This window comes from Alligator mississippiensis, chromosome 5, assembly GCF_030867095.1.
Source record: "Alligator mississippiensis isolate rAllMis1 chromosome 5, rAllMis1, whole genome shotgun sequence".
Classification (NCBI taxonomy): Eukaryota; Metazoa; Chordata; order Crocodylia; family Alligatoridae; genus Alligator; species Alligator mississippiensis.
Window position 1 is genome coordinate 130,272,509 of NC_081828.1, and position 12,811 is coordinate 130,285,319.

The 12,811-nt window shown below is 40.8% G+C and overlaps 1 protein-coding gene across 3 annotated transcripts in view; it reads right to left on the reverse strand.

The window, feature by feature from the left end:
* Nucleotides 1–7,160: 7,160 nt before the first annotated feature.
* The window catches only part of PPP1R17 (protein phosphatase 1 regulatory subunit 17), a 32,200-nt gene continuing 26,549 nt past the window's right edge, over nucleotides 7,161–12,811 (reverse strand). For 2 of the 3 annotated variants that reach the window (XM_019483446.2, XM_019483445.2), the window contains one exon: nucleotides 9,311–11,737. In XM_019483446.2, coding sequence (XP_019338991.1) covers nucleotides 11,442–11,737 — 296 coding nt within the window. In that variant the 3' untranslated portion in view covers nucleotides 9,311–11,441. The other variant, XM_006258196.4, reaches the window with a different exon arrangement.

Genomic DNA, 12,811 nt, shown 5'->3' on the forward strand with positions numbered 1-12,811 from the left:
GTTTTCTGTGTGTGTATTCTTTCATTTTCTCTAAAGCAGGGGGGTCAAACTCACCCCAGGTTTGTCACACTGCAGGGTTCTTCCCAGGCCAAATCCAAGGGACCAGCAGCACCTGTGGCAGGTCTGGTGGCAGTATCAGTGCAGGTCAGGTAGCCACAGTGGGGGTCTAGCAGTATCAGTGATGGGGCCAAGTGTTGGGGGGGGGGAGGGGGCTTGGGGGCAACAGAGGGGATCTGGGGGCCACAGATCAAGCAAGAGATGTATCTGAATAATCCTCTCTGTCCCGCTGCTGCCAGTGGCAATGTCCATCAGAGGGTAAGGGCCTTGATTTCTGGGGCAGACCATACCCCCTATCCCCACCCCAAATTTCTAGTAAGCTACTAGTAGTCTGGTGGATCGAAGGAAATGACTGAGGAAAGTGAAAGGGCTGGTTGGAATATATTGATCAGGATTTAAAAGATATAAGAGGTTTTCCTCCCTTTTATAGTCTCTAGGTCTGGGTCTGATTTAAATATTTTATAGCTGTAGATATGTGTGTCCTATGAATGCTGCAGTGTTTTGAACTTGGGAAAGGTGAAATGAACAATTATGAATAATAAAAACTGAACAAAATGCACACATGCTATTGCACTATTGGAGTGTCAGAAAGGGCCAAGGATTTGGGACCAGGTCAACAAGGGAATTTGAAGGCTTAACTTGGATTTCAGTTTTAGTGGAAATGTATGCACTTAAATATGAATTATGCATTTCATTCCCTTCTGAGTCTGCTCCTTTACTTGTGTCATATACAGTGGTTCTCAACCTTTTTGGATGCAAGGCACCCCTTGTTAGAATAAAAACACCCCTCATTGGACTCCATGCACCTTGTGGCAAATGACAGCTCTTAGCTTTCACTCATTTTTTGACTACAGAAAAATAATGGAGCAATTCATCTGTGGCAGAAGAAAGACCACAAGTCAGAATGTTTTTGACACTATAGATTCCTATTTGAAATCTCTGGTTTTATCTTGTGACTCATGTGTAGATATTTGCACACGTAACAGTGCTAATGTTTTGCGGCATCCTGCAGCACCCTTAAAAGGATTTCATGGCACCCCAGGATATCGTGGCATCCTTGTTGAGAATCAGTGGCCTGAGACTACAGATTGTCAATACCCAACTTAAATTCTTGTATCAGAACTACTCACAAGTCATAATAATACTAAAGTCTAGCCCTTTTCATCCATAGATCTTAAAGTACTCTAGAAAAAAATATAAGTGATATTATCCCTATTATACAGATAGGGAAAGTGAGTCACAAAGCAACTTGCCCAAGGTCAACTGGTGAGCCTGTCAAAACTGGCAAGAGAACCCCGTTCTCAGGATGTTTGATCCAGCATTTTCTCTACTGGCCTCTTCTGCCCATATATCAAAGAGATTTTGTTGTCACCAAATGCCCAATGCAACATGGATTTTAGGACTCCAACAGTGTCATCCTTCTCTATGACTTTGCTTCTCTACCATCAGCAATGCAGTGCTAAATTAGTTTCTTAGAAGGTTTTGAAGCCTGTGCAGGCAATGCCATGTAAATATTGGACACTTCAGTGAATCATTTCTGAACAAAACTTCAGCAGCGTAGAGCTTGACTGATATGAATTGCTTGATTGAATTTGTGGTGCTGTCCTCCTAGTACAACACTGCCATCTAGTGTACCTTCATAATACATTTTTCAAGCAGTTTTTTTCCCCTCTAACCATGTGCACTGTTTAAGGGCAATCTTGCAGTGCTTAGTATTTTTGCTTTTTACTTAGCTAATTTCTGAATTAATCAACTGCTGCAAGTGTAGAAACAATGACATACTGAAAATACTGTCACTTGGTGATTTTGATTACCCCCACATCATTGATGTCACTGAAAGCCTCTTGAATATTTTGAAAGCCTCTTGATGATTATGTTGCACATAATAAAAGTTGCAAATTTAGTCTTTTTCTATATCCAGTTCATTTGTGAATTGGTCCTTTGTTCTAATCACTAGATGTATTTGCTGCACCAAGAAAAGGGGTAGAATTCTTTTCTTTTAAATAATTAAGTAAAAATCTGAACTTCAAAAAAAAATTTAATTTTCTTAAAAATTTAAAGAATTTTTTTGCAAAAATCTCGGTCTAATAAAATATATTGTCTCTACGAGTCTCATACTTTAAAAGCTAAATTAATTATGACATATAATGCAAAGACAGAGACAGAAATGCATTCTTTAGAATCTAGTCCATATAATGTTAAGGCAGGTGAGATTCGCTGCAGCAGAAAGAGTGGTGGTTTGCTGAGCTAGAGGAAGCAGGCTTCTAGGGAGGATGGAGAGAGATAAGAAGCTAAATATACAAAGAGGCAGAGGACTGGGGAGGCCAAGCAGGCAGTAAGGCTAGAAAAGGAAGCTAGGCAGTAAAGAGTTTTGTTCCCAAATCCCTACACAACATGGTTCCCTTGCTCCACCCCCTGCCCCTTTGAGGCTCAGCCCAATTCCTTGCTATTCTGTCTTTGAACTGGTCCTCTTAATCCACAGCTAGCCCCTGAACACACATCCCTTTCTATTTTTTCCTTTGTCCATTAACCCTTTTTCTTCCACCTTCTACTGGATGGATAAGCCTCATCAGCAGGATTTCTGCTACAACAGACCTCCAGTCCATAAGACCAAGGCTGCTCTTGAGTAAAGCTAGGCGAGTTGGAGCCAGATAGAAAACGTCTAGATTGGTGTTGTTCCACTGCAGTCAGTGGGGTTATGCAGATTAATATAAGGATCCAAGCCCAGATTGCCACAGTTTTTGGAGAAACAGGCAACTGTTGGAAGGAAAGATCTGGCCCAATTCCTCCATTCTGCTTACCTGGTCACTAAGTGTAAAGCCAAAGTTTCCAAGGTAGAAAAACGTAAAATAATATTTATTAGAGCACTGCTTCCATGGGGCTCTCAGGGAGGATATTTCCACTCGCATGTTCCAAACCAAGAAATGAAGCTATTCCAAGGGTGTTCCCTCCACTCCAGTATCTCTTAGGACTTTGGTCCCCAGCATGCTTGAGACCAGCCCCTGGGAAGTCCCCCAGGTAGCTTCACTACCACATTTTTGAGTTTGACAAGTGAGCAAAAGTAAACATGGTATGCTTGAGATCTCATTTGTGTTTATTCCCCATGAACACAACTAAAGTGGTATAGACATTTCCTCTACCATATTCACTCAAAGCTAAGATGACCCCAAATTTAAGACAAACTCTCCCCCCCTCCCCAATAATTAAATTCTATATATGGAAAATGTATAAATGAGTTATAGATGTCCAGGTATAGAATCTAAATATTGGAGGGTTGCCTAGCATTCATCCTCCCCACTGTTATAGCAGGGAAGGCAATAATTGTGGGGGTGGGGGGTCAGACAACCCCTTTGCCCTCTGCCTCCCCGACTTCTTATCCCTGCAGTCTTCCTGCCTCACCTGCCACCTGCACACCCCACCCCTTGCTCCCCCCAGCCTCTGTCTCTTCCCCCATTCCCCAGTCTCTGCCTCTCCCCACTTACTGTCAGATGCTTCTCTGGCTGTATTCTCTCCCCAGAACACAGCATATAGAAGTGTGGCTCTTGCCCAGCCATGCAGCAGTGGTGACCCCGCTCATTGGCTGGGTGGGGAATGGAGTTTCCATGCGCTCTGGTCCTGGGAGAGAATCCAGTAAGGGGAGGAAGAGGGATGGCAAAGGGGTAGGGGACAGATGCTGCAGAGGGCAAGTGGGTGGAGGGACAGGAGGCCCTCCTGTTCATGGGGCTCTCAGTTTACTGCCAAGCTTCCTTTTCTAGCCTGTCCACCTCCCCAACCCCTCCATGCCCTCTGCTTTGTATGTGAATCTAAGACAAGGGGCTCCCCACCATGCTAATGGAGGGAACCTCATCTTAAATTTGAGTAAATATGGTATCTAGGATTATTGAAAAGAGATTATAGTTGTCCCCCAAATATATAGTCAATTCCAACAGGAAAGGGGGATGGGTAAAAACGGAGACAAGTTTGTGAAGAATGCAACTCTAAATAAATTACTCCTCTGTAAATACAATAGGGGCCTGATTTAAAGCCTATCCAAGTCAATAAAAATCTTTGTATCAGGCTGCAGGGCCAGTAATGAGCTCCTAAACAAGTCTAAAGGACATAAATGAATGGACAGTTTGGTAATGACCAAAGATTGTGCTGGTGTCACTCCATGATGATGTGCTCTATATTGGTTTTCTCACTTATCAGATATAGAAGTATGTCTACATGGAAGCTTGCAGTAGACTGCAGAGATGCCCAAACTAGCTCAAAAACCAGAAACAACATAATTTAGATTAAGATTAGAAATTACACTTAAACCTTGTTAAGCGTGCTTAAAAAGCATAGCTTCACATATTTACGCTCATTAACAAGTGCTAAGTGCCCTCTAGGCCATCTAAAGTGAGGGCTATCTTTGAGTTGTGCTCAACTTAGCCTAACTTCTAATTATTCATCAAATCAAATGACTAAATCAGTGTTCTCTAGTATCCCAGGAGGCACCACTACCAGGTCGACTGTCTTCCTGGGCTGTAGTGCCACCCCTCCTCCCTCCCCAGTAACAGACTGGACAGCAGAGCAACAGCTGGTGAGTTGGCAGGGGACCTTCCAGGCTGGCGAGGGGAGAGGGAGGGGAAGCAGAACAGGCCAAGCTGGGGAGAGAGGTGGGGAACTACCAGGCTGCTCAGGTGGCAGTCTGCACACACAGCACAACAAAACACACACAGCATGACACACAAAGAGAACAGCATGACATGCTGTGGGGGAGCTCAGAGATCACTTCTTATTAGCAGCTCAGCTGAAGGTGTGGGAGGGAGGCTGACAGGTCCTTCCAGCAGCTCTCCAGTTCCTCTGCCTGGTGAGTGCTGGTAAAGTAAGTTCTTAGTGCATTTATTTTTCTCTCTGGATAGCTTGTGTTTTGCCTGGTGGAGATAACATCTGCCATTGGCCACAGTATTTAGCTGCAACATACCATGTTTTAGCAAGTCCAGAAAGGCTCCCCCCCCAAGATTTATTTTTGCTCAAGCACATATTTGCAAAGAAACTAACATTTAAGCACTTTCTCTTTATGAAATGCTAGAGTTGAAAGCAGTGAGAAATGATATACTCTGATACATCTAGAGAATCTAGCAAAGTCTCCTATTCACCTGTTCCCCAAATGAAAAATGACATTCTATTTGCTCAAACAGCTTTCTAGGTTGAACTTAGTAAATGCCCACTTCAAAACTTATGAATATGCACTTTTAAATGAACTGCACCAAGGAATTTATTTTGTGGATTTGTATTGCTGGGTTTTGCATTGATCTATAGAAGGAGGATGGTAAATTTGGCTGCTATGCAGTTGGAAGTGTCATTGTGGATGTAACTCCTGTTTAAAAAAATGGACAATGCTGTAGAGAGGCTTAAAGTGTAAATGTTTTTAATTGAAATAAAAAGCTGTGTCAAAAGTTCCAAACTTTTGCAACAGAGCCCCTTCAGCAAAAATCAAAGCTAGTCATAACTTATCTGTGCTCCAGCTTTGCATTATTACAGACCTATCTATCTAAATGCATGCCTCTTTCATATCTTCACGTCTAATCCATTAAAGACAAGTATATGTACACTTGCAGAAGATGCATCACACAGGTCAGGGTTTGCTGCATTGTATTTAATCCACTGCCATTCAGAAAACTGTAGTTTCAGTCTCATCTAAGTGCTTTTGCAATCTGGAGTTAGGCTAAGTGATATATTGGTGGTGCAATGTAGAGTTGCATTAGGATACATATAGCTACTTAAAAGTTTGACCAGCAGCCTGACAATACCAGATATGGTTTGAGGCATTTGACTTTTCTGCAAGGCATGGTTCTGCAGTGATGCAAGTGGTCATAGCAGGTCTGAATCATATTGTCATTGCCCTTTTGACTCCTCATGCTAATCTGGAGGAGCAAATGCTCTTGGCTGAAGGGTCACCACTATTCTTAGTACTTGCTATATGCCACTGAATGAATGGATGTGAGTACTGTTTTCTTGACTTCTCAAGACAAGTTTCTATGCAAATGGCTGGCCTTCAAGGCTGCTCCCAAGCACAACTGTGTTACACAATATTCCTTATGGGCAGCAGGAGTAGTTTAAAAGCTTTTGCAAGAAGTACTACAGGTGAGATTTCCATTTCCTTCACTGCACTTAAACACTCTCTGTTATGTGCACTTTGCTCCCTACTCACCTGTGCTCATGCCACTGCAGAAACAGAGATTTGCTTAGACTCCTGAGCATTATGTGCCTTTCTCAACACTATACAAAAATATCTTTGCATGGAAATCATGGCTTGCTGCAATTCCTTCTGCAGCCTGAAGGATAAAAGAAAAGCTAAAGCTGTTCCGGATTAATCACCTTAGAATCTGCTCTATTTCCTGTGACATGATGCCTGTTAAACCAGGAATGAGACTTTTTATGAAGATTGCAAGCTTCTTGGGGTAAGACTAAGTCCTCTTTTGTGTAAAGGAAAAAGCACACAGTAGTCACCTGAAAGATGGTATTCGTAAGGTTGGGTACTTACTTGCATAGAGAACCTTTATGAGGCATTAACTCTAGTACAGCAGTGGTTTTCAACCTGTGGTCCATGGATCCCTGAGGGTCCACAAACTATGTCTAAGGGATCCGTGAAAGATGACTGTGATCAATCAAAAGTATGTGAATACCCACACTTACAATTCAAAGGGGTTTGCACCTCCATTTGAAACTGTGCAGGTCCGCAAATGAAAAAAGGTTGAAAACCACTGTTGTAGAGGAAACAAGGGATCTTCAACTCAGTTCTTTGTAGGTGAATACAGAGTTTCACATAGGATACATTCTTTGTTGCTGAGAGTCATGTGTATTGACATTTTTTGGCTTAATTTCAAATTACATCACTGATTTACGATCTTATTTATTTATTTATTTATTAAATAATAAATCTTGTTGATCCACCTTTAAGAACTGTTGTGTTGGGTGATTTTACTGGAAAGGTACATTTCTGATGTACACAATCCGTAGATGGGTAAGCAAGTTGTGGGTATCCTGCTCTTGCTTTTGGGCTGTTCTTCACATGGACTCTGTTATCCCATTATTCTGGGAAAATGAGTGGAGGAGAAGGAGACGAAAGAGCCGAATTGGTGGCTATATACTTATCTTTATTCATCACTCAAATCCCTCCACCATCCACCCCCCATATATATATAAATATATATATGGTCCCGAGTTTCCATAGCTGGCCACATGTAGCTTTGTAGATGAAGTTTCCAGAACTGCTTTGCCTACCATTACCACATTGACAGAGGCAGACAAGGCATGGAAAAGGTTTGTTATATTAAGTGAAAGGACAAGCTACAAATATTGACTAACTCTTAGTATTACTCAGTAAGTACTTAGAACAAAGTATCTTTGATTAAAAAAAAAACAAAACCAACAACCAAGACCTCCTTAGTAGTAGCTCAAAAACAAAAGTGTATTAGTTCCATAGATAGAATATATCAGAAACAATTAAAATTGTATAATTGTAAAAGCATAACCTATGACATACTCTTGTTGTAATAATGTTATCATTTCAGGTGTGTTTTTTGTTAATATTTAACTATTTTTTTTACTTCATCTATAAAATAGGATGTCACTGAAAATCTGTGGGTGCTAAATATTTTGTACACTGCATGTTTAGCTATGTAATTATTCACTATTGTCATTGATTCACTATGCAGATAATACTTTGAATCTAATATATTGTATAATCAAATGAATGCTTATGAAAGACATGGGATAGATAGTTCTGGAATCTAAAATCCCAGGCTCAGTAGAAGTAGAAATGTTACAATGTTTCTTGCATCTCTTCATTCATTTTTCTTAGTCCTTTTCCTGAAGGAAATATGTTGGGCATTAAAAGCCTAATTGAATTCAGCCTCCAAGACTTGATAGTCTTTGCCCTCTATGCTGAGAACCCTTCTGGACTGAATGAGGGACAAATCAGTGTTAATTAGTGCTGTTTCTTTGTACGGGGTGAATGCCTGTTCATGACACCACCCTTTTTTATGAAGAGATGGTCTGTCTTGTGTGCCAGTCTATTGGTAACCAGTTATATTTTAATGAACTCTACAGATTATAGTAGGCTGTGAAGCACTGTCATATATTTTCGTATGAATTAAGCTATACAAAAATATGAAATGATTGTTGCATCATGTAACACACAAAGTCTATTAGATACTGTTGTTTTCATTACATCTCTGAATTCTCCAGCATGAGTATTACTCTTTACAGCACCTCCTAATGAAAGGTTAGGAGCGAGTCAAGAGAGCTTATCAAAAGAAAACATGTAGCTTAAAAAGATCCACTACCCAACTAGTTCTTATTCCACCAGCTCTGGAAAAAGATCTCTGAAAAAAAAGATTCAGTCCTATATATTAGTACTAAAGACAACTGTTACATTTCTAGGAAGTTTCTCTTCTGAGAGCACTAGACTCTAAAGATTTTTTAAATAATGGCCCTTATGAGGTACTAGTTTTTAGTATTAAAATAAACTCAAAGCTTGTAACAAAAGAGAATATAAGTACAAATAAAGATAGTCTACTTGTATTGGCCATGCAGGTGATGTCTGAATGGGATTTTGAGTTTCTATTTTTGTACTACTGTGGTTCTGCTGCAGTCCGTGATATGCCAGCAGAGTAAAACCAGTGTAATGAAATGGAGAATTAGGATGGAAACACACATTAGGATTTTAAGCCAAGTGGAGCAGGTAGTGGCTTACTTCTGCCCACTGCTGTCCTTTTGTGGGGAAAAAACAACAGTAACTTGCCTAACAAAAGAAACCTAGGTTTAAAGCTCTGCCCTATTCTCCCACTAGTGCTACTTGTAATGCCTGGTTGGCTGGTTCCCTCCTTACATTAACTGTTACCATAACAGATATGCAAAAGTAGGCTTCAGTTTAGATAGTGTCAGCATATGGAAAAATCCCATGTAAATCAGGATCATGATCTGATTTATCTGATACATTTCTTCCAACCCTAATTACAAATCCATTGACTTCAGTCTCTTCCAACAAGCCATGAAGTGCAGATAAGCAGTTGGTGTTAGCTTAAATGCAGTGATGCTTAAGAAAAGTATTTATAAAAATGAACAGACTTTTTATATGCTGCCCTTTTGAATTACCCAGAATTATGTACAATAGGCTGGAGATATTGCAATCATCTTAAAGAGGGAATTTTTCTCCATCTTTTTCTTCATCTTCCACAATCACTGTCTGCTTCTCTTCTCTAAGCAATTTAATACCTTAAAAGAAGAGAGAAGGGGGAACCAAAAGAAGAAAAAAGTTTAACAAAGTGAGTCTCAAAATCTTTTGGATCATAAATCCCTTTTTCAGTATCTTATGCTGCTGTGTAACCCTAGGATTCCATATTATGTCTAATAAGAAAGTTAGCTTTATGTCACTGCAATTACACTGGAGCCATTTTCTCTTCCTTTCTGTCCTTCATTTATGGTTTCCCTATTCCTTTCTTCTATTTTTCCATTCTTCCTTCTCATTCACCCTCTATAAGTTTGCACTTCAGTTTAAAAAATGTCAAATGAACACATTCTAATAACAACAATTGTACATCCTCAGAACTAGCGCATTGTTGAAGCAGCTAGCCCACTGCTGTTTATTCTAGGAATTTGAACTGTTTGTAAAAAGTACGTTAGGTAAAGCAATATACTTACTCTTCTGAATAATATTTTAATCTCTCTACATATTGGTAATTGTGGTTGTGTAGGGTGTTTTAAAATTATAATTTGGTTTAGATTTTGCTGTTCAAGATTCAAGCAAAATCTCATTGTACTCTGCTGCTCCAGTAGGGAACAGAACGTATCCTTTTCACAATCCCCGCATTGTGCTTCAGGGAAATGCCAGGTGACCCTGAGCAGCCTGGGTCAGCCAATCAGAGCTGCCCTCTGCACTGCTGCCATTTGTCACCAGGCAGATTAAATGAGTCTACAGAACAGGCTGAATGTGTGCACAGGGCAGCCTCCTCCATCACCACCCCACCATCCCCCATTTGTACAATGTCAGCACTGCAAGCTCTCCACTCCTTGGGGCCTCAGCATTCAAATGTCTGTAAATGCAGCTTGGGTAACTTTCTCTACCAGGAGAGCAAACCTGGGAGAATTCTCCCAGGCTATTTGAATGTGATCATGCAGCCCTAATGTCAGCAAGTTGTAAATAAAAAAGATGCACCAGGATCAGTGCTGAACACGTTCATGTATATCACTAAAAATATTGTATCCAGCACCAGCTTTACAGAAGTTGGGGGCCTGGGCAGGGGCTTAAGCATGGACCCTTTCTCTGCTCATCCATACTTTGAATGGGATTTGCATGTTAGCTTAGTAAGGCCCTGGGCAGTTGTCCTGGTTGTTGACCAGCTGTTATTGTACCAATATGTAGGGCCCTACTGAATTCATGGCAGAATTGGGCTGCACTGCAGCTTCTTTAATCCTGTGTGCCCCTCCACTGCTTATTGGTAGACAGGCCCTGCTTGTGGCTTGCTCCCGATCAGTGGGGAGGTGAAAACTGTGGTTTAAATATGATGCCATTTTTTGCCTCTCAACACTGATTGGCCAAGGGGCCCTGGCAATCCTGCTGCTTGCTGCTGACTGGCAGGGAGGCAAAAATGATGCCACGTTTAAAATTGATTTGCCCTTCCCTGCTGATCAGGAGCAAGCTGCAAGTGGGGTCCCTCCACCAATCAGTGAGGGTGGGGTATGCATGGGGGAACCTACAAGATTAAAGGAGCTGCAGCACAGCCTGCTTCTGCCATGAATTTGGTAGGGCCCTACCTATATAACATGCCAACAAGAAGAAGGATGGCATGAGAGTTAGGGTTTTTAAGAGATCTGTGTTCTGTCAGCTGTGGACTTGCTATATAGCCTACCACATAATGTGTCTGTGGGCATGTCTACATCAGACGTTGACTGCACAGTAGCCAAACAATACTGTGCAGTAGTGTGTCACAACATGAGCAGTGCTAATCTGTGACTGTGTAGTATTATTAGGCTACTGCTCAGTAGCGTCACTTAAAAGATGTTTGCTGGTGCTACTGCATAGTAACTCTGGTTACTACACATTTATTTAGTACTTGCTTATGCATAAGTACTAAATATATGCACACTAACCACTGCACAGTAGTGTCTCATGTAGATGCACCCTGTAAAATGGAGATCCTTGTGTATCCTATGTTTTGTCCTTTTTCTGGCTTCTCTATGTAGATTGTAAACTTCTCAGAATATAAACTGTCTCTTCCTATGTCTATAAATAGTGCCTAGAACAATATGATCCCAACAACAGGTGAGGCATTTATGTACTACAGTGATACCAAAATAGAATACAATAAATAAAATAAAAAATAACCTTCTTAAAATGGAATGGATAAAACCAGTCATTGGGTCCAATGTGAATGGGGATACGGATGAGTTTTATTTTTGCTTAACTGTCCATTTCCAGTAAAAACCAACAAATGGCTTCTAAAAAAATGTTTTACATCCACCTTTCTTGGTGTGTTACTTAATATATTCCAAAAACAGGATGAGGGAAAGCATGACTTGAGGTCAAGAAAATCACCTGAATTCAATCTTCTGCTGTTGCACTTCAGCATGCCAAGTTGTTCTGTCAAACCAACTTGTTTTCCTTCTTTCTGTGTTAAAAGCCCTCTCATAATGAAATATGTCATGAAGTCTGAAAATAGAGCAAAAGAAGCCATGCCATGTAGAAAGGCATTCTTCAGCTCTGGATTCTCTTCAAGAAGTGATAAGTTAATGAACAAGTTTTGCTGACCAAAAGTGCTATTCATTTAACTCAGGTCCTGCTTTCTTACTGTTCAGCTTATTTTACTGTAAAAGAGAAACAATTCAAGGGACTGAAGGGAAGCTAGTTCTTTTTACATAATTTTGAAACACAGTGGGCATGTCTACATGTGCCCTTGACTGTACAGTTGGACTGTGCTAAAGCAAATACTAAATGACTGTGCGGTACCCACTGGTACTGTGCAGTCCCAGTGGTGCACAGGTTGTTTCCAACACTACTGCACAGTAGCAGCAGTATCATAGTTAGTGCCCGCTGAGGCTACGTTGCCATAGTTTGTCACTATGGTGGCATAGTATCTCATGTAGACACACCCACTATGGTGTATTTTTTCAAACAACCATTGCATAGCTGATGCTGTAAATTAGTGGCAGGGATGACATTTTCAGATCTGTACAGGAAATATTTCTATTTGATATCCAGACTTCTACTTCTATTTATATCAAACCAAACAAAATATAGACATGCATATTTATTCCCTTTATATCTGCATATTTTCCCAAATGCCCCGTGCATTATATTTGCTACATAAAGATGATCCAATTGTTCTAGTGACCTGGCTGAAATTCTTATTTCACCACAGATTGGCTCTGTGACTTCCTTCTCTAAGGGGATTTAAATCTACAGCTGCTATTTCCCAGGGCAACATTGTAATAATCAGACTATAGGCAATTCTGGGAAGGATTTCCTCAATATCTCCTGTTCAATATATTCTACTTTACAAAAATAATTATTCATTGGCACACCAACGGGAAGCTAGGTCTCCCCTTCCCAGATGAGTTACCTAATCACACTTTCAGCATTCTGGCCTTTGTGGACCCCATTCCTGGCCTCCTAAGGGCATGTCCCTACCGCAGCAATGGTTGGTCCCAATGAGGAAAGGGGTGATTGTGAGTATGTCTGGCCACCTGCAAATACTTTCTAAATCTCACAGTTCACCATTGGACT